General features: G+C 47.2%; 1 protein-coding gene across 3 annotated transcripts in view; it reads left to right on the top strand.

The window, feature by feature from the left end:
- Positions 1-23,264, top strand: part of FBRSL1 (fibrosin like 1) — a 460,961-nt gene that overhangs the window by 104,662 nt on the left and 333,035 nt on the right. For all 3 annotated transcript variants that reach the window (XM_026037566.1, XM_026037565.1, XM_026037563.1), the window contains exon 2: positions 18,971-19,171. In XM_026037566.1, the coding sequence (XP_025893351.1) occupies positions 18,977-19,171 (195 nt within the window). In that variant the 5' untranslated portion in view covers positions 18,971-18,976. The remainder of the gene's footprint in view (positions 1-18,970; positions 19,172-23,264) is intronic.

The raw sequence follows: 23,264 nt of genomic DNA, 5'->3' as shown, positions 1-23,264 counted from the left end.
ATTTTTCCTTCTGCACCGGCTCCAGCAAAACGTGCCTCCTCGCTGCCAGCAAAGCGTCTGCTCCATTGCAGCATCTTCGGAGCACTGTTTTACATCTTCTGCTGATAGAAGTGCTTGTCTTCAGGCAAAGCACTGGGTGAGCTGTGTTTCGTGGCAGCCAGGGCTCACCTGTCCTCAGGAGGTGGCACTCTCGCAAGCCAAATTGCTTCTTAAAGACGGTGCCCTGAGGAACAAGATGGGCAGAAGGGATCCCCAGAAGCTGCTGGGCTGTGTCCGGGGTTGCCCCTTGCTCATTGGGTGCTCTGAGCACGCTTGGTGCCTACTTTCCCATCAAAAATCATAGGTTAAATGAAAGCTTTGGAATATGTGTGTAAAGGAATTAAATTAATAGTATTGGTTGCCAGATGTTTGCTTTTTTCTGTAAAATAAAAATGCTGATACTGGAAAATTCTTTCAGTTACATAAATATAACACATAGGGTGTGAATTCACATTGGTTACTGTTTTATTAGTGAAATTACGATTTGAGTTAGAGATGGAAATAAAAGGGAGTTAACTCTTAGGCAGGGTTTCAAGGTGTTTCAGTGTTAAGTCCTGGCAATACAGTMTAGCTGTGCGCAGGGCGGCTAGGAGGTAAATCAAAGCAGCTGGGATGAAATGAGTTCACTGCAGATTTTTATTTTATAACAAGTCTTCTGATGAACGCACACGGTGCAGAGGATTCCGTTCAGACCCTCAAAGCACGYGTTCACTAATGCCTCTTAAGTTATAATCTGAAACACCACACCGTTCTTTTTTTGTTGTACATATGTGGATTTTAAATAAGTGTAAAAATCTGCATGGGAGGCAAATACTGTAGGCAGCCGTAATGATTTATAATGCTGTAGTCTTTTGCCTCGTGAGACCTTGATTCAAATCTTGGCCCAAGCCCTAAGAGGAAATGAGTTTGGTTTTAGACTAATTCTTAGTGGATTTTTGTCCACATTACAAATGATGTGTGGCTTATCTGGCAGTCAGAAACCTTCCTGGAGTAAAGGCTGATTTAGGGAATGTGTTTTAATAAGGCTTAATGGGGAAATTTGTCTGTCTGGATGAAGCTCTGACCACTTCTGCATTGCTTGTCTTTATCAGCACTGAATTTGCCAACATGGAGAGAAAAGAAAAAGAAAAAAAGAGAAAGGAAGGAAAAAGTTAAGTTGCTAGAGAAAGAATTTATGACTTGCTGTGCAAGGAAGCGCAGTCCTGGGTCTGTGCAGTGTCTGCGCCCTCCTGTTTTTATGTCTCATATTGTATTTCTGCTCCTTAGCTCGTGAGTCTGGCCTCTGTTCTGGCACACAGGTAGCTCCCTGGAATYGTCTTTCCATGGAGCGCATTGTGTGAGAGATTCCTTTCCATGGAGCACATTGTGTGTTGGGGCTGTCCCACTTCTTGGAAGAGCCTTCAGAGGAAAGTGTCYGAGGGGAGAGTGCTCATTAGAGAAATTACTTTTAATTTTCTTCCCAATGTGCTTCCCCCTATTTATTTTGTTAGCTGTTCCCTTCTTGTGACTCGTGCTGCTCCCGTGCTTGCAGGCTGTGGCTGGCCCTGTGTGTGTGGACTGCTCTGGGCTGCACTTACTGCAAGTCCCACCCGCCACGCACRGGGAAGCGGGCAAGGCGGTGGCGCCGGCCTGGGCATCTCCTGCAGAACCTGCAGTGATGCAGCCACCTCCAGCAGCCAGCGAGGGGATTTTAGTGTTATTTTCAGGTAGTCCTCTGGCTTTTTTTTGTCTTTTGGTGAGTTAGCCCTGAATCTAGGTACTCAGTGCAAGGGGAATGAAGAGRAAAAGCAGATTTAGGGAGTTCTTTTTGGGGGTGGGCTGACCCCAAAACCAGCCTCCCAAGAATGTGCCCTCAAGTTGTGTGTTAGCAGCTTTGAGCTGCAGCTTTGGCTCTCGGCCAGYCCTGCGGTGGGACCAGCAGAGCCAGAAGCTGCTCAGGTTGGTTGGGTTCAGTTTTGACCCTGGTACTGTGACTAATTTCTGAACTAGTCACTTGTGCTGCTGCCTCATGTTGTGGCAGATCTTTGAAGTGTTGGGTCTGCTTCGATTGCGGTCGGGTTCTTTGTAGAATCTGGCCTGGATTTTACTGGCCCTCCTCCTCGAGGGACGTTTGCAGATCGGGTGGGGATCTACAGTCCCGGCACGGATAGTACGTGCTTGCATCCTGGTGCCTGAYGGACAGACTAGTTTGACCTCCGCTCTTGGAGGTTGGATATACACTTGCTCATTTGTTTTTTTATTTAAAAGGCCGCTTTGTGGGTTTGTACTGGGAGTGGTGTGTGCTTAAAAAGAAAAAGTAAGTATGTCTTAGCTGATTAATGTGGAAGCAAAGTTTTAGGCTTTCCTGCTTCTAAAAASGTTTGCTGTTTAGCAAACACATCTTTGTGTTAGTGTTAATTTCTTGGTTACTTCACTTAATCTGTTGTAAATAGATTTTTTTTCTCTGACTCTGACCTGGAGTTTTCTGTGTTGTCCGTTTGTCAGCACCCTCTGCCCCCGTGACCGTGTCCTCRCGCGCTCAGATCGCCACAGGTCTAGGTGCAACCAGAGCATCTTGTGTTTGGTTCTGTCTGATAAAGCGACTGTGGGAAAGGTGCATTAGTAGCAGTTGCTTATTCATATTTCTAGTCACTTAAAAGCTCTCTCTGCTAGGAGTGACCAGAAGTGAGCATATCCTGCAGTGTCCTTAGATATCCTCAGCACTAAAACAAAGGCCTGTGAGCTCATTTAAGGAATATGAGAGAATTTGGTTTTAGTGACCTTTTCCAGTCGAGCTCGGCTACAGCTTCATCATCTCCTCTCAATGAGATGCCTTGACCTTTAACAGGAATTAAAAACCTCTAGACCCAAAGCAGAGTCCAAAAATCTACTTCTTTCAGAGTAATTATAAGTATATTGAGAGCCAAGGCAGTATTATTTATCTCTTAATTGGAATAATTTGCTTTACCTAACTGTGTGCAGATTCTGGGCATTGTTAAAGCAGGCTCAAGGGAAAGGAAATTCCTAGGGTTCTTGTTGCAAAAAAAAAAAAAAAAAAAATGCATTTTATGCCGTGTAGTAGGTTTTGCTTTTATTCACAGTTAAAATGCTTGTCTGTGGAAGGCAGATGGGGGTAATGGACCTGGTTATTTACACAAATAGCTCAAAGGCAACGTGCTTCAGAGGACAAGGCGCTCGGTGGCACAGCCATTCCTATGCAGAATCAGGCTTCCCAGGCCAAGATCCATTTTTTTTTTCCCGTGAGAGGGAATGGACAGAGGTCTTGAACAACCCCCTGAATCCCTGTATCCTCCCTCTTCTCCAGACCTGTGTGCGAGGCAAACACGTCCTTTTGGGAGGAGAATGAAATGCCCACTGCTGAGTGAGGAAATGCAGCCTGGGGAGATGATTTYCTCTTTGCTCACATTTTTTTGCCCACTTGTTTCAAGACAAGTGTCCATAATAAAACCTGCATTTTTTTGTGTGGTTAGCTTGAATTTACAGTTCTGTCTTTTTTCCCGCTTTTCTCCTTCCCTTAATCTCTATAACCAACAAGCTGCATTAATCCCTTCTGTATACAGAGATTCATAATCTGTTGCTGAAAGTATTATCCTCTGCTTCTAGAGCCCAGATGTCGGGCGCGTAGAGCCGGGCTCGGGAGGCTGCCTTTTGGCAGAGCTGCTGGAGGTTGTTCAGTGCTGCTTCATAGTGGGACTTTTCCTTCCTTTGGATGTAGGATAAATCACTCCTGCTTACGTCCTTACGTAGCCTGTGCACGCTCTGCAGTCTGGCAGAGCAGTTTTAACTGTGTGATGAAGGGTTGCTCTCTTTTACGGATAGGAAACAAAGGCACGGAGACTAGGGATGCAGATTCAYGACCCCGGTGGGATTTTGCTGTGGCAGCTGAAGGTGATTTAATTCTGATTGCTGCATAGTTTGCAGTAACCCATCCCGTTGTGAACTGCAGGGACTTGAGCTGGATGAGCTGCCTCCTGTGCTGGCTCCGCTTGCAGAGTCCAGCCGGACTCCTCCATCCCACGGGATGGGCTCCGGCAGCTCAGTGAGCGGGACACGGGCAGGAGGAGCGCGATGACGGGCCYGCGGGGCCTGTCCCCGGTTCTGGTGCAGGGTTTGCACCTTGTGCCACCAAGGCGGCTGCAGCAACGCGCCGGCCCCGTCCTGCAGTGCCCGCCAGCGCAGCCAGCCCCGCTGCTCATCCGTGATCCCGTCCCAGCCGTGTTTCTGCTTCCTTTGAGCTGTCCAGACGTTGCTGCACTGCAAACACCGTAGCCGTTTTCCCTCTGCTATTTCCCCTGGAGTGTTTGGAGCAGCTCAGGTAATATTTCTGCTGTGATGAGTYCTGAAATTTCCATCTCCATTATTTTAAACTCCATGTTCCCAAGATCTGTGTTTCTTGGGACATGCTCAATTGCTTGGAAGGACCGCGTATGCCTCGGGATCCAGCTGCTGCAGGAGACGTCGGCAGCATCTAAACAAACATCGCCCGTCTCCCCTTCCAGCCTGTGTCATGGCTCTGCTCACAGATATTCCTATAAAATGCTAAATACTGTGATTTCCAAGCCTCCAAAGCATTTGTAATCCAGTAACTGGGAAGGCTAGGGAAACCAGGGGAAGGTGTGTCGGAGAGCAGGAGAGTCCTAAAGAATTAACGGTGGTTCGGGAAGAACATGAGGTGGGTTCTGGACCTTGGTGTTTCTTCGGCCACCCTGACCRTCAGCACCTTGCCCCAATCTCCCTCCCTGTCTCTGTAGCCTGTTTTTCTTTCAGATGTTTTAAATACCAAACCTGTGATACTGTGAAGGACCGTAAAGCAAGATTAGATAAGGGGAAGTAGCCAGTGCGGAGGGCAGAACTGRCGGTGGCTGCGGGCAGGAGGAGATACCGGGGCGGGCGCTGCGGGTGCAGGTGCCACCTCGTGGGGCAGCCAGACCCTTCCCGGGGTCCCGCTGGGCGCTGGGAAACAGGGAGCACCCGTGGAGCTGGGAGAGGGCCCTGCCTTTGGAGGCCTGAACGTGCCGGGCCGGGGACAAGGGAGGGAYACGTGGGACAGGTGCAGGACCAGCTTTCGCTCTCGGGGCTAAAATACTAAGTTGTTCAATGCATTTAAATATTTCTATCCCTGTTTGTTTTATTAATAGTGCAAAAGGTCAAGGCAAGAACACGGTTTAACCCTAAAACTCCTGATTTCTCTGTTAACATTGTTCTGAATATTGGGACTCTCTTTATAGGAGTTAATACTGGCTTATGCACTCTGTATTTTTTTGTATAGCTGAACTTCTGGAAAAAAAAATCAGGACTAATTCTTCATTGTTTGCCTTAGAATAGCTAGAACAGAAGTATTACTATTCTTAAAAAAAAAAAAAAGTCAGTTTTACCCTTTAGATATAGTTTGGATTGGTAGCTAATGAGCTTCCAGTGTTTTAATGCATACATGCGACTTCCGTGATGGGTTCATGAGGGAATTCAGAACAAGGATAAAAGAAATTTCCTGGTGGCATCTTTGGGGAAGGCATAATAAATGTGTGGTCTGTCGGGGTAGTGGAGGTTGGTTGACACTAAATGAAAATGACGTTTTAATCTTCTGAGTTCCCAGAGTCTCTGTTCTTCAAAGTCTCTCATTCACTTGATTCCTCTTTTTGAAAYGCTCTCTTTATGCAACGGAAATGTCTGTCTGTTTTGCTTGATTAGAAACTTAAGAATTTAAAAATACATGTGGTTTATCAGCAATGTCTTCCTTTTAATATATTGTAAAGCTAGACAGGAAGCAGTAAGGAAGACTTGCATGATGCTGTCAAGTGCCTCAGCAAAGAGGGAAGGCAAAACCTGCAGTCATCTGCCCTTAGCCTCCAGATAAGTGTGTTACGAAGGGGAAGGGGAAATCCTGTGGGCCTCAGTCTTCACAAGTGAGCACCCTGCTCTGAACCATCACTGTGAGCCTTTGGCCTGTTCATAATTATTGAGAGAGATTTKTCCGGTTATACTGAAATTTCAGACAGCTAGGGCAGAGGAATCTTTTCCCATTGTATGTGACTGTTTTGTATCTTCCTGCGCTTTCTGATGCGACCCTTTTACCTATTGCCTTCTTAACCCCTGATCTTATGTGCACTTGCCTGTTTTATCTGGGGATGCTGATGCTCAGGAAACAACAAGGTGGGCAGGGAGAATCTTAAACTACAGTAGCTATTTTGTTAGATTCCTCAGTGGTTCCTGTTTTTCCCTGTTGGCATAAACGGAGTTAATGATTGTTCTTGCTCCTCCGCCAGTGTGAGTCTCCTTATCTCAGTGGAGTTAACAGCTGAATAAAAGCATGTAGGTGAATGCAGAATTGGATGTTAGATGTGATATGCAACATCCCACTTGTTCTCTTGGAAGGCTGCTATTGCTGCTGTTACCTCCCTGTCCTCTTTTCCTCTCTGCCAAGGCATCGGTTAAGTGCTAGGAACTGCATTTAGAAGAGTCTGTGCTTGGTGTCCTGGCAGCCAGTGAGGAGGGGGGTCTGTGCCATGAAGACAGGCCAAGCTTTAGAAAGCTCTAAGCTGTGGAATAACATGTTGGTTTTGAGTGCCCTGTGATGCTGGGAGAGCATCATGCAAGAGTGAATGCGAAAACAGAGGTGGAAAAATCAGGCTTTTGAATTTAGGGATTAGCTTTTGGGCAGGGAAGGAAATCTGATACCCTCCTCTTTGAGCCTACCCAAGGAAAAGCATTTTGCGTATTTTKGTTGCAATGGTGATGGTTTCTACAAACAAAGCAAATGTTTACCCACACTTCAGATGTGCAGGAAGTTCTCAGCCCTCCGTGTCCTGGAGTYACTTAGCTGGCCATGTGTTTCCCGAGCTCTTAGCTGCCTTTGCAGCCTCCGAAGGGACTTCCAGCGCGTCCTGCTGCAGGGATCTGCTGTGGAGCTGCCGGCAGGAGCGGCACCTTGCTCTCCACGAGTGCGTGCCGGCCACACGGCGCTGGCCCTGGGTGCCGTCCAGAGCAGCACAGGMGAAAGGCCATGCTGTGTGTCACAGTTCAGAAGCCAAGGAGAGCTGCCAGTTCTGCTCCTCCAGTGGCAGAGAACTTGAATTATATATTGGTCACGCTGTCCTCACTGTCCTCAAGATTGTTTTGTCCAAGATGCTAAAAAGTATGGAAGGTTGAAGCTGAATGAACCCCACCTGTGGCCTCTTGTAGCTAGTACCTCTGCTTGCATTTATTGTATGTCCTGGAAAGATCCTGTGTGTACCACAAATATTAGGGTTTACTTATGGTRTGAGGAGGATGTTTCAGTGGCCTTTGGCTACCAGTTTTCTTGGAGCAAAGGGTGGTCTCAGACTTGGGAGAAGTAGTTTCTCTTCCTAGGTTTGCTTAAGGATTGGTGGGTTTAGGGCAAGTTGTTTGACATTTTTGTTTGTTTCGCAGTTTGTAAAATAGAGCTCGGGGTGTTGATTCCTGTTGTATTGCGCTTTTAATAGTTGTTGATGAAAAAGGCCTGATAAAAGCCTTTCCGATGCTGATGTTATTTATAAATTATGAAAAAACTTTCCCATGCCTCCACAGCATGGTGGATTTTTTTTTTCTTTGCACGAGAGGAAGGATTTCTCTAATAGGATTTAAAAGCTACAAGGCTTGTCTGTACGACTACCAGATTAATGTGAAGATGGGAAATCTGTGTGGAGAGAACAACAGTGAAGAAATGCTGTTACCTGCATTAATGAGTATGGTGTCACCCTCCCCAAATTGTCACCTGCTGGGCCATGGGGTGGGTTTAAGCTGGGGTTGGTCTGGTTGATTTTTAAAGTCTTTATGTTCTCAGCAGCTCCTGTCTGCAGGGCTTGAGATAATTTTAAATTATTTATTTATTTGTCTGACTTTGTTTCAAGAGCCTCACTGGTGTCTTAGATCACCTGCTTTTACCAATCTTGTTGAAATCTGAGATTTTACAGTTGAAATTTCACTTGGTCATGGTGGGAAGGTTGGAAAATCCATATCCCTCACTTAAATACCTGGAAACTCACGTGTATTAAAATCCTTTCTGCTTTACTGACTGCTGTAGGTCTGATGTGTGAAATTTCTTTTGCCTGCCCTTTTATCTGCTCTTTGAAATGTGATATTCTCCATATTATCTCTTTATCTGCCGTCTTTGCTATCAGAGGGCTCCCTGGATTCCTGGACCCGAGCTGCTTTGCACATAAAAGCGGGATCCTGAGGGGCTGCTAGGCAGAAGCTGTGCCCTGTCGGGCAGCCGTGCCGGGAATCGCTCCGAACCGGCGCTGGGGCGGGAAGCTCCAAAGGGTTTCGCAGCTCTCGGAGGCGCTTTGTTGCTTAGCAACAGTCTCCCGAGATGGAGGAGATGGAGATGGGATGGAGCGGCAGTTCCGGGAGAACTTGCCTGCCAGGCCGGGGAGGCCCTGGACCCTCACGTGGCTTCCCGCTGCTTAGACAAGGGATGGCCCCAACGAGCCTTGTGGGCCCAGGGAAGGTCGGGATTTGTTAATAAACACTAGCTGTGAAGCACTTTTACAGCCCTTTTCATGTTGGAAATGCTTTATATCATAACACCTTTGGGAGAGCTGTGCTGCAACCATTACCTGGTTGTACAGGCGCTGCTTTGCAGAGTGTCTCTCRCATGTGGCTGCCTTGGGATCAGTGTGGGAGGCCGGGCGAGAGCTCCGCGCGTGCTCGGCCTCTGCTCGCGGCACCGCGGGGCTCTCGGCCCTGCTGCCTGGGGCCCTGCACGGGGAGTGAAGCTGCCCCTTGAGTTTCTGTTTTGGGTTGCCTGCATAAGGCAGCAAGTGGCGAGGGGAGGTGTCCGCCACGGGGTGGCTTGGTCAGGGCCATCGCAAGAGACCCGCTCCCCTGTGGGCTCTGACTCTGCTGGAAGCTGTTCTGTCTTCACCCTTCTTGCATTGGCTGCTCTTTTTTATTTCTTACCCAAGTGCTTTTACCTTTTGAAGAAATAAACACTGTGTGCGTGACATGAGTATTTCTCATTCTCACACTTGCTATCAAAAAGGTGCCGTGGATGAGACAAAAGCCTTGGAGCCCCGTGAAGGTCTCAAGGGGCCCATAGCTAATTTGATAGGGCTGATGGTGACTGAGCCTACTGCTCCGTGTGCTGCTCGGGAGGAAAGGGCCTGGTTATCCGCGTTAGCCTGGCTAGCTCCAGCCCTCGGCTGGAGGAAAAACACATCCCAAAATACAGCCCCGGCCTACAGCGTCTGGGCTGGGTCTGGTGAGGCTGCAGGGAGGAGTGATTGATGGCACCTGCTCTGCTCATGTCTCTCTCTGCTCTCAGTTATTGTCCTGTCAGCTCTGCCTGCCCGAGGCCTTATTTTACATGCTTGGATAAGTGAATTGCATCATTTTGATTCTGCACATGTTCTCCCCTCTGCAGCTTGTTGGTTTTGTTTTCTCTTGAGCTTTAATTGTCTGTTGCCCGCGTGGAGCATTTGCTTGGTTACCCTTTCCTTTCTGGGAAGTACAACTATCCATGCAGAAGTGCAAATCCTTGGATTTGCCGGGAACTTTAACAGAAATGATGATTTATCTGCGCTTTCTTATATCTCATGTTACAAAGTGATGTGCTCAAGAACTGGTGTTGTCATTTGTCAGTCTTACAGAAGTTTGACATCCCATTAGCATCACTCTCTTGCTTCCTCTCACGTTCGTCTCCCAGAGGAGAAGAGGATGGAAATGAGAATGAAGTCTGGGTCATCTTTTCTAAAAACAAAATCAAGTAAACCTTAAGGGTTTCCTATTGAAATGTGATGGGATTGGATTCCTATCTCTTATCCTTTGAAAATCCCAGCTGGAATTATTTAATGTCAAAGCCTGGAATTTCGCGGTGTGAAATTGGTTGCTGGCTGAGGCTGCTGCGGGGATTAGAGAGGCCTGGCTTTGCCAGGAGAGCAGCGCTGTCACCGCGGGAGCGCTCGCTCGCACAAAGGGGCCTCGCTGGCCGGGCCTGCTTCAAAGCTGAACTTGGGGGTGAGCGTTGGCGATTCCCACTGCAGCTGCACGCTGCGTGACTGACAGCCGGGCTTGGGCAGCCTGGGCCACGGTGGGCAGCGCTCTGTCCTGCTGGGGAACGGAGAGGGAGAAAGACMGGCAAGAGCCAAGAACACGGTGCTAATGTGGTGCTACAGACCAATTACTTGGTCTRTAGCACTTGCAAAGTGCATCTCAGACCACTCCATATTTCGATAATGTCCTTAGCTTATGTGATACAGGGCACCAGATTAGATGGTTAAGCTAGAAAAGCTTCATGTCCTACAAAGACTTAGCTGAAATAACTACACGCTCTTTGGAAGAAATCCATAGGTTTTAGTGGACATCTTTTCTATTCTATAATACATGTATAAGGAGAAAGCAGCAGTGTATTCAGGCAGTGTGCTGGGTAACCAGGAAACAAGCTCAGGCTTTGCTCAAAGACAATTATTTTAAGTAGGCATCAGTGTCGGTGTGTAGGTGCAAATTCTGCACTTAAAATATGGACTGATAACTGTAGGTGCCTCGGTTTGAAGGTGTTAGCAAGGTGCAACCCTGTTTGAAACCACTGTGAACCAGCAGTCATTTAGGTGACGGGCAGAGAGAGAGAGAGAGAGAGAGAGAGAGAGAGAGAGACTCCGTTTTGTCGTATGAAAAATAACCTTTATGGGCCCTTCTAAACTGTTGATCTCTTTATAAAGAGAGAGTTTGCCCTGTTGTTCTATTAAGAGTTATAATATATGTGTAATTAGGGTTTGATAATGATTTGTGTGACTGGATCTACATTATAAGCTGGTTCAAGTGATTGTGTAACCTTTGCATTGTGTTCATTATCTAATGTTGAAATAACAGCTGGAAGTTGAGAGACTGACATGCAGTTTGAAAATTACAGAGCTTGAAATTGCTGCTGTCTGTAAACATATGAAAATCTATTAATGACCTTTGAGCTCTCCAAGTGAAAATGTTTTATAACATGGAATACATCAAAATTGCCTGCTACTATTCTGTATKTTCCTGCTTTATCAGTGATTGCCTGGGATTTAAAAGAAAGTCTCATTCTCGACACAGCCTGTTTGAAGTGCTCCATGAAGCCCTAAGGATATATGGAAACATTTGGTTGCTTATTTTTTATTCCAGCAAACGGGTTATCGATGAGTTTGCTAGAATCACAAGCACARGGTGTGCTGCGGCGCCCTGCGTAGAGGCACGTGGCTGCTGGCAGCACTGACGGCTGTAGGGCTCTCCTGTGAAATGTRTGTCTCTGTCAGCGTAAAAGTTTAAGGAAGAGCAGTGAGTTTAAGGACACTCTGTCTTGGGCTTTCCATTAGCGTATGTGATGCTGAGACAGTTGGAAAGGTATTTCTCTCATGTTAGAAGTCATCTCGATCAGAGTTTTCCTGTTAGGTTGAGCTAATATGCTACAGGCTGTTGATTATATAGGTGGATGTCTTCTATATATTTCTYGTTGCTGGATCTCTTATTTTTTCATATTTGTTTGCTAGCCAAAAGAACCTACCAGARGATTAATTATTAAATGCACATTCTGGACCTCATCACAGCTGAGCTGAAAATTGTTGTCTGCCACTGAGGGCAACTGCAGTGCTGGTAAAAATGCCTCCAGTGTCATAGTGTGTAAGCATGAATTAATTTATCATGCAGCACCAGGGATTCAGGATGTGGCTGTTTTCCCTCCTGGAGGTTCCCATTCCCTGCAGCAGAGTTGGCAGAAGTGAATTTGTGAGCGTTCCTCTTGCAGGGCATGTCCCTTGGCTCTGTGCAAGTGGAAGCTGGGCTGCTGGACTTTGAAGAAGCTAAAGAGCATTTGTGTGTCGTTTCCAATGGATCTTTGCTGGGAAYGGTGCCTTTCTAGGAGGCAGTGAAGAGCACAAGATGTTAGGATCTCAGTGTCTGTAGCTGGTCTCAAAGCAAAAGTGTGTTGAAGATACACTGCAGGCGTGTGTCATTCAGCAGCCCCTTCCTGCGTTCTGCTTTCTGACCGGCTTAGCTGAGAGCTGGCATCATTAAAAGCGTCCAACTTTCTTATCCGTTTGTGCCTGGAGGACCTCAGTGACTCTTCCCGTGGCCGCGTAGGGACAACTGATGCATCTGGGAGCTCAGGGTTGTGCTGCCCTCACTGAGAGGGAGGCCCAAGCACAAGCCCCGCAGGCTGCGCTGCACTCAGGCCTAGCGCCCGCCATGCAGCCGGGGGCAGCTGAGGGAGTCAGAGAAGCGCCAGCTCTTGTCCGAATCCTTCATCCGCTGCCTGAACCGGGCAGGCTGGGCCGCCTGGGAAGCGGCTGCAGCCTCCAGGTGCTTCTGTTGCTTCTGTTGCTCCAGGTGCTCCAGGTGTGGAGCGAGGCCTTGGGCACGCAGGCTCGCAGGCCGCCTCGTGCCGCCTCCCTGGAATGGCCGCCGGGCTCCCTCCAGTCCCTGCAGCTCCCTCGCCCTCCGCCGCGCTTTCCGCTCAAAGCCATTCCGAGAGCGCTCGCTGGGCACTCRCTGCCGGCGCGGGAGGAAATACTGAGGGCTTAAAACGGGATCATTTCCTTCCTCATGGATAGCGAGCACCCGTGGGAGTTTCAGTCGCGGCGCAGCCGGCGGCAGGGAAGGCCGCCRGGAGCAGCCCTGGCCGCGCTGCCCTCCGGGGCAGGATCAACACAGGACACGGGCAGCCTCGTGCCCACGAGCGCCCAGGTTCCCGGCCTCTCTTTGTAGAGAGAAGGTATTTGCTGCATCTGCCCGTTTTTTTCTTGTCTCCAAACTGCTGTTAAATAATACATGGAATAATTCCAGGTACTTAGTAATACTGTGAAAGGAGAGGGGTGTACTGTGTTTTTTTGTTTGAGTTGCCATCTTCCTCCACAACTAAATGAGAAGGAAAAAAAAGAAACAACGCTGACTCCTTTCTTGACAGATTTTGAACATTATTCTTGCTCAGTGCTTTCTCTGTGGTGTTTGTTTAGTTCTTGTGCATTCAAAAAGAGTGGTTAAAACCTTGTCCAAATACTACAGATTGGGATGCATTTGTAGGGACAGTGATCCTGAATTCTCCCTTCCTAATTTCCATCTAAGATGCCTTGGGGTAGCATTTGCTGAAGGTGCCTCTGCTTGGTACAACGTCCTCGAAGGGTTAACAGCAAAGACCTTATTCCTGGGGGTGCAAAGTGGTCATTTAGTGAGTACCTGTCAGCTTGTGCTTTGGCTTTTCACAGGTGACAGGAGTGCAGAGTCTGATGATAAATTTGAGTGTTTCAATTAGATAGCGTTTCTTGGTTCATCTGCTTATATTCTTTTTAAAGTTAAATCATGTATTATAAACCTGAAAAACAGTGGCAGCTTCAAATGTCTTAACATTTCCAAAGCTRTCTTGTCGAAAAGTCATCTTGAGCTGAGCGTTTGACAGGGTCGGAGCAAACGCGATGCATTTTAAAAAGCAAGACCCAAGATCATCTGGAATGTGTCAGCTAGGAGAGGGGAATTGCAGTCTAAGGTTAAACAAGCAAGGATCTAATTTGCAATCATTTTAATTGATATTGATTGCACTGTTTGCGAGAAGAGTCATTTCAAATCTGGACTATTTCTTCCACCCGCCCCCTTTAAAGAAAGAAGAGGCTTTAGTGGCTTGGACTAAAGGCCCTTAGGCTTGAGTTACGTTTTTAGTGAAGCTCTCAGCGGGGCACAAGAGCYGGTGGGAAAGTAAAACAAGTGTGTGTCATGTTACAGGAAAGCCCAGAGCTTCCCGCCTCTCTCCTCCTCTGCTCTCACTATTTCTCTGTTCTACTTTTATATTTTTTCCTGCTTTTAAATCTCCGCTGTGTTTTCTGCCTCTTGACCACACTCRGATCAAATTCTGGTCTGGTGCCTCCTGGTATCTTGTGTAGTGGCCAGTTCTCCCTTCCCATGTTTCTCTGTTTTCCTCGTTTCGTTTGCCCCAGAGGCTCATTTCCTGCCCTGGCTCCTGTTGTTGGGATGTTGGTTATCTCTGCTGACCCAGCTTTGAATTCTGCCCTCAAAGTTCTTATCTTTCATGTGTTTTTCTCATGTATGTGTATCTAGTATTATCTTTCCATTTTAACTATCATTCCCTGTATCATCTTTGGTACAGCCAGGCACCAGGTTGCTCTTAATAGAACTCCTGTCTCTGCATTTGTGAAGTGCTGTGACTACTTAAAAAACACAAGAAAATGATTAAATCACCATCTGTTTCTATGTTTCTTTTATAAACTGAATATTGGGGCAATAGGATTTTTTTTTAAAATAACTGCTTTAAAGTAAATCTGTTTCGGTTATCTATCTCTAASCCAGGATCTCTCTCTGAACTCTTAAACAAACATTTGAGGGCCATGCTGCTAATTGCATGATACAGCTAATGTGAGGAGAGCTGGAGCACCGATTGGAAGGCGCTTTTCCACAGTGGCTGTGCTGAAAGCAGCGAGAGATGGAGAAGAGCAGGGCAAATTTTCAGAGAAAGCAGCTTTTTGTGTTTCCTTGGAATGGATCCCTTGTTGTTCTCTGGGTTATTTCATGTTCCTTAAGGAATAAGTAAGCACTGTAACGAAGAGCCTGCGAGGTAGTTGTGGTGAGAGGAGTTGGAGGCTGTTTCCCTTCTGGGAAATCAGCCCGTATAATCCTTTGCAGTCCGCAGAGGCAGTCTGGCAGCAGAGGAATGTGACCAGGCTTTGGCTTCGTGTCTGAGCGTGGCGGTTCCCCGGCTGSCATCGAGACGGAGGGATTGTCAAGGGCTCAAATTTGCACCAGGACTGCTATTCTAACTGGTGCGTGGGGCTTGAGCGTAGTTATTTTATTAATGCTAATGTTATTTTTACTCTCAGCACCCCAGCAACACGCCTGAGGGTTTGGGGTTTTATTAAACTGTGTGGTTTTGCACTCTTCCTCAGGTTCTTTAAGTGTTCCCAATGTATGAAGAGTATTTATAACCCTAACCTCCCCCTACATGCTCTCCCAAATCTGGCAGAGCTGTGTAAACTCRGAGGATTAGGGCAGGATTCGAGCTGGCCTGAGCAAACATACAGCGCCAGCTCCAGSCCGCACTGGCCGCGAATGTCGCCTTGCACCAGCTCCTCTGGGCTCCCTCTTATTTCCCCATCAAACAGGCACTGTGCATTCGACCCCGTTGTGCAGAAATCTCTTAATGTATCATTTTGAGCATGAGAAGTGGGTAAGAAGAATCTCATTCGGAGTATAGGACTGGGGACTTGCATTACTTGGGGCATTACTTGTGTGTCCTGAGCATCCTTGGAGACTGCAGCAGTGGTGCTGGTGCAGGGGAAAGGCAGCTTTTGAGGAAGGAGCACTCCAGGGAGCTGCGCGTAGCTGGACTGCTGCAATTGGAGGAGCAGTTGCATAACCTCAACTAGCTTGGGCAGAAGCAGCCGTGAATGGCATTCACCGAGRTTTTATCATGGGCTCTGAGAACCTCCTGTACGATCCAGGTTGCCTTCTTGGGTTGCCAGCCCGGGCTAATGCTTGTCTGTGTGTCCTCACGGCTGCCGACGTGCAAGTTACTTCAGGTCAAGTTGGAGCGGGCATATCTGCCTGTGCGGTGGATATTCTCGACTGAAATATATGCGGTCTTCACTACTTGTACTGCCAAAAAAGCAAATGGGGTGAATAGAGCTTGAATATTTCCCTGGTAACTTCCAGAGAAGAGGCTCTAAAGAAAGGCCTGGTGCTGCTTTATCTGTAACYGAGCAGTTGGTGAGAGCCACGTGTGCTCAGTCTGCAGCCCAGCGGAACAAGGGATGGGAGACGGAGAGGCTGGAGCCTGCCCTGGCAGCTGAAGGAGGGATTCCCAGGTTGAGGACAGGTAGAGATGCATCTGGAGACAATAAAGAGCCATAGTTTGGGTTGAATATTCTGGAACTAGACTTGGCAATTGGTGTCCTGGAACTGATAAGAAAGAAGAGGCCTGGATCTACAGCACTAGCCAGGGCTTTTGGCTCCCAGACTGGACAGAGACCCCAAGGCTGGATAGAGAGGCCTTCAGGCTTTGYGGCCTGGCTTCAGGTGCTTTCACTGTGTGAATTCCTGAGTTTAACACGCGAGGGCAAAAATAACTGCTGGTCTGGACCTGTCTGGAGGGAAGGCTCTTACGGGGCTGCTTGTCAGAGGGGCAGTATGACCAGTTTCTGGTCTGAAGTCAGGCCCACGGCAGTGATGCAGTGAATGTCCTGGGCGCGCCRGAGTTTTCCAGCAACTGCCTGCACGCAAGCACAGATGCACATCCAAAAATAGGAAGCTGTTGTGCTAAGTGAGGTCCCCAACTCAGAGGTCATAAACTTCAGTAAAAGAGCAATCGCTGGCAGGCTCTTTATGTGGAGAAAATAAAAAGGGAACAAAGGAGGCCAGAAGAGCAGCCTCATTAGCCCCCTCCTGCTCTTCGCCTGAGGCTGCAAAGAGCTGCATTTAGCGGCACAGAAAGCAGGCCAGGCCATGGTGCTGTCACCAAGCGGAGCTCAGTGTCCTCCATGCAGCAAGGACCAAGCCCTGGGAGCTGCCACCCTGCTGAAGCAGAGGGAGCGGGGCYGAGGAGGAGGCTTCCCGGGACAGCGCTGGGAAGGCGGGAGCTCCCGCTTCGTGCTGCGACGCCTGCGGAGCCGCTGCGAGCCGCGCACCCGGCGCTCGCGTCACGACTGCTGGGAGGGCTGGAGATGTAAGCAGGGTGCAGGCGGCCTCGCGAGCGAGCGCCCGAGCTCCTTGGCTTGGGTCCAGCCATGACGCTATTCCCTGAATTAATTTCAGTGCTGAGACGAACCTTGCATCTCTGAACAAAACGAGGGGAGCGGGGAAAGCTGAATTTCCAAGCAGGGAATTTTGTATGGTTCAGTAAGGGGAAGAATGCAGTTTCTTGGCTGGTTGTGTGGATAGTGACTCGCAGCCTGCTGAGCCGGGGGCTSTTGTTTACTGGACCTTGCAGATGATGCCCTTGCCCTGCCGCTGCCAGCCCTGCCCATCACCGGGGGCTGCGGCAGAAGCAGAGTCTTGCGTGCGCCTGCTATCGCATTGCAGCTGCATCTGGGTTTTGAAGAACAGCGTGGTTTTGGTGACTTGCTTCTAGTGTTTTGCTGAGATCAGTTAACAGATGTCACTTCCATTGCGCTACTTTCTGATTAGTTACTAGAGCGTAACATTTTGATGCTATCTRTTTCAGCAGCTTCACGGTAAATAGGCCAGGGTGACTTTTTTTTTTAAAGTGCCATCTCAAACTGCTGCTTTAGAGTGTTATCTTAAAACTAAAAACCAAAGTAAGCAACWAGACACTAATTGGCACGCCTCATTTTAGCCGTTGCGGAGAATAATGCCAGACAATCATTTTCTTTGCTCTYCCACTAACTGTGGCTTTGGCAAGCTGAGCTATATTCTGTTTTGCTCTGTGCCTCTGAGACAGTGCTGCTTATTTTAACTTGGGACGGGGGGAGGCTCTTGCATTTTGGGGTTGGTTTTTGCAACCAGCTGCACATGTGCGCTTTAGCAGGAGGTTGCCAGCCCCGGATAACCCTGTGCAGGTTGTGCAGGGATTGTCTGGGGGCCAGAGAATTGACTTTTGCCTTAGGATGGGATAGGAAACAASTGCATTTTTTGCTGCTGCTGTTGTTAATCGACGTGTTTCAGCTTCCAGTGTCTGTGCAACCTCAGAGCATCCGTGCAGCACCCTGCATGCCAAGGAGAGGTAACTCCATGTGGGGAGCGGCTGCACGGACACTCGGCGGGCGGCACGTCGCTAATGAAGGTCAGGGTGTGCACAGGGGAGAATGATCTAGAGCAGCCAGCAGGGCATTTCGTCTCAGTTCTCAGCTTTATGTCTTGGATTTTGGGKTGTGAAAGACTAGACGCCTAACTGGTTCATGCACGTTTTGGAGTAGTGTTGGGGGGAATGTTAATGCGGTCAAGTAGGGTTCCGAGATTGTCGTGTGGGGTGGGAATAACCATGACCCAACATAGTAGTTCAGGTCAGSAGGGGCGGACGAGGCATCTCACAGACAATTCTATGGCTAAAGTTTGCAAGTTCAGTCGTGATTAGGAGCTTTTAAAGCATCTCCTGATCTGATTCGCTTGCTTCACGTGAAAAAGTAATGTGGATAGCAAAGTCTGCAAGTCATTGCAGAAAAAGTTCAGTCTGGCCCTTGAGCAGTTCACAAGAGATATGTGGAAGAACCTAAACTAGCTGCAGCGAGCATTAACATAGTGCTTTACTGTGTTATTTTTGGTCTGCACGGTGTGTAGAAGGAAATGTTGCTGTATTTGCACCAGAGTTCAGCCTCCTGTTGTTTAAGGTGCCAGGGATGGTGGTAGTAACAGTAATTCCCTTCTCTGATCTCACTACCCTATGTTAACCATTATTACGTGACATAGCAGCRTTTTTATCGTGTTTAGATCATGTGTTACAGCCCTCACTCAGGGAAGGCATTTATCATTTAGAAGTATTCAACCTCAGTGATGTGTTTAGCTACCGTGGGTATTAGCAAGCTTATTGAATGCSTGCTAGCCCTTAAGAGTATTTCTCGATATGACTGTGGCTGTGAATTAGACTGTTAAGCACAAGGAGGAGGTCTGATGATATGTGACTTCCTAGGATGGAAGCAACATAAAAAAAACACTTTTCTTTTGGATAAGCAGAGTTAAAGGCTTGCCTTCGGGATGGTGATTTGTTTAGGTACTGTTGACGTATGGCTCCAGAATTAATCTGAGGCAAACTCATTTTCATAACCAGTTCCAGCATCTCTGGAATTAATCAAACACGTAGCCTGGAGAGTGTTCATCGTAATCTAATCTAAAATTACTGTTTGCATTGTGCGTGCCTAATTATTCATCGTGGGTTCTCTCTGGAAAGAACATGCTGTTTTGTTTGTGTTTTTATTCCACATTTATATTGCTTAATGCTTAACAGTAGTCTCAGATAGCTTAAAGAATTTCACATTTTCTTCCTCCTTTGCAGAAGGACATGTCGCTAAAGCCTCAGGAGCGGAAAGAGAAGTGGGAAAGGCATCCGGGAAAGAAACCCCGAGAATCTGAAAACTGTGTGTCTGCTGAGCCGAGCGAAAACGGCCACAATAACGATGCCGGGAGCTCCGAGAGAGAGGCGGATCGAGGCAAGGAACGCGTGAAGAAGAAACTCCCTCTGAAGCTGTCCAAACAGGTAGGACAGATATTTCTCATTGGAAGGGACTGCATGATAGCATTGGCCACCGTAAAATGTTGTCCTGCTGGTAGATCGGGGTTGTAACTGGCTTCTCTGCTAATTTGTGCTGGAGAAACGATGTCTTTTGCATGAATTGTAGCCAAATGGGGAAGGTCTTTATCACACGCTTGTTGTAGAAGTTACAGTGGAAGAGGAAGTGTGTGGCATAGTGTAGAGAGAAAGCATTTGGAGAGGTTCTGACCTCCCCTGTAATCCTCTAACTTYGAGAGAATGCAGTAATTCCTGCAGAGTTTATGGTTCCTGCAGTCTTGGACACAAGTGGAAATCATCAGTCAGACCATGGCTTTCTATGSGGAACACCTGGTTGTTAATGTGTCCTTGGAAGTCACAAACGTATGTCCATCTCATGAATCAAGTCCATGGGCCCCCCAAAACAGTGTATTGGGAAGGAAAGGACCACAAGAATTTAGGTGGAAAACCAGCTTGGAGGAAGTTGCAGTTGAGATGTGTTCCTGTTGCGTTTCTGAGCATTAGCTAAYGAGAAGTTGTGGTGCCGGGGGGCAATTCCAGAGGCTCCCCCGAGCCGCGGCGTGCGTGCAGAGCTCGGGGAGGCGGAGGGGAGAGGCGCCGGGGGCTGGCGGGCGCCTCGGCGCTTGCTGCCGCTCAGCAGGGAGGCCTCGCGGTGACTCAGTGCTCATTCATCAGCGCGAGGTCTGCACCGCGCAGCAGCAGCTCTGCGTGAGCAAACGCTTCCCAGTCGGCTGTCAGCATGGAGCCAAATGGCAGCCGGGAGGAAGACGGGGCCGCTCGACCCCTTGGCATTTGTGCCAAGCTAAAAAAAATAAGTCTAGCGCAGTGAGAAAGCGTTTTGAGTTCCTCATGGTGCAGAAAAGCAAGCTGGTTTAACCAAAGCACRTTTCCTGGTCTGTGGAAGCTGTTCTGTGTGTGTGCCAAACAAGAAAAGATTGAAATCGATGGTTGATGCAAGTGTGTTTTCATAATTTTAAATATTTTAGGATTTGAAAGGATTGTTACGGCAGTTTGATGYGACACCCGATGTAACTTCTCCACCGTGTACCATCCTTTGTGATTGAATTGTAGGATTTTTGTTCAAAAGGACTCRTGTTTTGTATGTTAGAAATTTTAATGGTCTCTGTCTTCCAGTAGCTAATTGTTCTTCTCATGAACAAATCAGCTAACTTTTGTTCTTTTTATTTTRGTTAAGAATATACTGTGGGAAGAATTCACTCCAAATAACTCATGTGAGGATGTTACTGCTTTCCTGCTTGCAGACGTTGAGGCAATGCATTATATAAGCATATAGGAAACCTCTGCCAGATTTATTTTTTCCAACTCCCTAAAGTGATACCGACTGGTTTCCTTTTGGAGTTGTCAGTGTATGTGCTTAAACTGTATCAAGTGTCTTGTTTGCTTTGGCCAGTAGTCAAGTGCTAGGGCTTCACTTGCCTCTTTTGGATACACATGCAATGGATATATGTACAAGGATTCAGTTTGTGCAAGTGAAAATTGGCTTTTTTATTATGGGTGAATAAATAACRCCTTGTGTATTTGAATTTTGGCGTCAGTGAAAGTTTGGGCAAATGGAGGCTTCTTGCTTGGCTTCAACAAGCCCTAGYGTCTGTGTTAGCAAGGGCCGTGGCTGTGATGTGAGATGCTCAGGAGCAGCAGTGCCTTGTGTATTCCTGCCTGTTGCTTCCCCCAGGACTGTGTTACGTTCTGCTTCRCCAGGTGCTCTGCCCTCTATAAAGATGTTGGGATTGTTGTTGTTAATTACCGTGTATGTCCAAAACCCCTGGGAGCTCCCGCGGGAATTCTGCTGGGCAGCTGAGGCCTCCCCTCCCGCAGCTCCCGGGCACCGCTCGGGAGGAGGGAAGTGCTGCTTGTGTTGACATCCTCTGAGTGGGATACAAAACTCCTAGTGATTGTGGCCGCTGGGGAATTCACGATCCTTCTTTACAAACCTTTGGGGTAGGAGGATTTTGCGATACTGGCAAAATTCCACGTTTTGTTACTGTTTTCTGCAGCCTCAGTTTACCAAATGCTTAGGATCTTTWTTCTTCAGTTCTGAAAAGGATGAGGTTGTTGCTGCCTGTTTGTTTTGGTGAGGGTTGGACTGCCAGTAGGGATTAACCAAAATACGTGCCTGTTCCTCAAACTCTGATTTCATCTATCTTTCATCCATTGTTTTATCTTTTTCACCTGTTTCAAAAAAAAAAAAAAAAAAAAGGAGAGTAGTAACAACCTCCAAAATGAGGTGTATTTCAGAAAAAAAAAAATAGCAAGGAGTTGCCCAAAAACTATACAATAAAATCTGTGATGAGAGACTCATTAAAATACAGGCTATCTTCCAACAAATCCAAGTTTTTGGGGGGTTGGTTGGTTTGTTTGCTTTTCTGAAAAGGTAGAATTTTTTGAAATATGTTGTATTATCCTAGCTGATATAATTGTGAAAAGCGGATAAGTTTCAGACCTTGTAAGGTGTTGAGGTGGCAGCAAAATCCAAGCTAGATAATTAGTTTGAACTAAACCTATTTATGTTAATGCTATAGATAACTTAATATTTTATTTTATTTTATTTTATTTTATTTTATTTTATTTTATTTTATTTTATTTTATTTTATTTTATTTTATTTTATTTTATTTTATTTTATTTTATTACCACAGAGTTCTTACCCAGAATCCAGGTATTTCCTGCCAAGATGTCTAGAAAAATGAGTTGTGATATTAAATTTCCTGGAATTTTGAGGATTGCATCTGAAGGTTATTAAGCATAGGTTTATACTTAATTTGGAAAGTTTATTATAATTAATGCTAATTATATTGAGATATCTTACTTAGAATTTCCTGATCAATTTACAGCCTTTCTTGTGCTCTCATTGCTTCTCACCGTGCTACTGAATTGTCATCTTCCCTGTGCAACCGCATCTAATAAATCAAATTGGGCATTATAATTATGGCATTCTGYTAATCCTTGCAGAGAGGTGCAAAGTGGTAAGCTGATTTGAGTGCCAGGTTGTCTGCTTTGTTTAGAAAATTAGATTAATGCTTCACTCCATTTGACAAAGCATCCAGATTTCTCTTTGCTGCCGACGATTCGGTGGTTCTGCACCTCGGGGCACAGCGAGAGAGTTGCCGGAGCTAATCCGGCCTTTCAGCCTGTTGCTCCACTGTGTGCAAAATAATTTCAAGGTGTTTGCTTCCTGCTGTAGCCAAGCAGAGGCTGAAGACTCTTTGGAGCAGCTACAGGTCCTGTGACCAGAGGGTTTTCAGGATGTTGGTCTCTCCTTAGTGCACGTGTGCAGGAAAGGTGCTGACTCGGAGCTGCTGCTCTCTGACGGGAGGCACTGAAGCTGCTCATGGCATTGTGTGTGTGTCGAGGAACGAGCAAGCACCTTAGCGAGGAACGAGCAAGCACCTTAGCAACGTGCCGTGCTTTGCTGCTCGGGCAGCCTGACCTCTTGCAGAACGTGCAGCAGCGCCTGCCCCGGCGGCCTCCCGTGGGAAGTGACTCACGGCCAAGGCCCGTGGGTGGCCGGGAACCCCACAGCGCCTCGAGGCAGCGCCTGCTGCGGGGCCACAGGGCCGTGGAAGTCATCAGTGCTCCCAGGGTTTGCTGTGCGGTTGATGTGTGGTTCCCTTAGAGCAAGAGGTGGACGTGGAGATGGGGACYCCTTCATTCCGATTATGCCTCCTTGTATTGGCCTGGGAAATGCTATTCTTAGACTTCAGAGAGCACCTCTTTGAACTTGTCTTTCCTGTATTGTCCTGTATCTGTTCTCTGCTTTCTGTATTTGAGTTCATTTCCAGAGTTATTAATTTACTCTCTGGTCATCAGTGAGGACCCCACTCAATCTGGATGCAGACCAGTGATTTTCTCTTGTTGTTGGTTTTTTTTTTTTTTTTTTTTTTTTTTTTTTTTCTCTGAGCTTCAAGATATTTTGCCATTTTTGTATGTAGGCTGAAAGTGGGCCGATCTCTGTATGAAAAATTGCTGCTGATGCTTCAAGTTGGCCTAATGGCCACATCTGTGGTTAGTCAGCTCAGGAGCATCACAGTGTGTTGAATACAC

The sequence above is a fragment of the Nothoprocta perdicaria genome, unplaced genomic scaffold, assembly GCF_003342845.1.
Source record: "Nothoprocta perdicaria isolate Ctin4 unplaced genomic scaffold, notPer1 scaffold_2, whole genome shotgun sequence".
NCBI lineage: Eukaryota > Metazoa > Chordata > Aves > Tinamiformes > Tinamidae > Nothoprocta > Nothoprocta perdicaria.
Note: the sequence above shows the minus strand (reverse complement) of the source record. Positions and strands in the feature narration are given on the sequence as shown.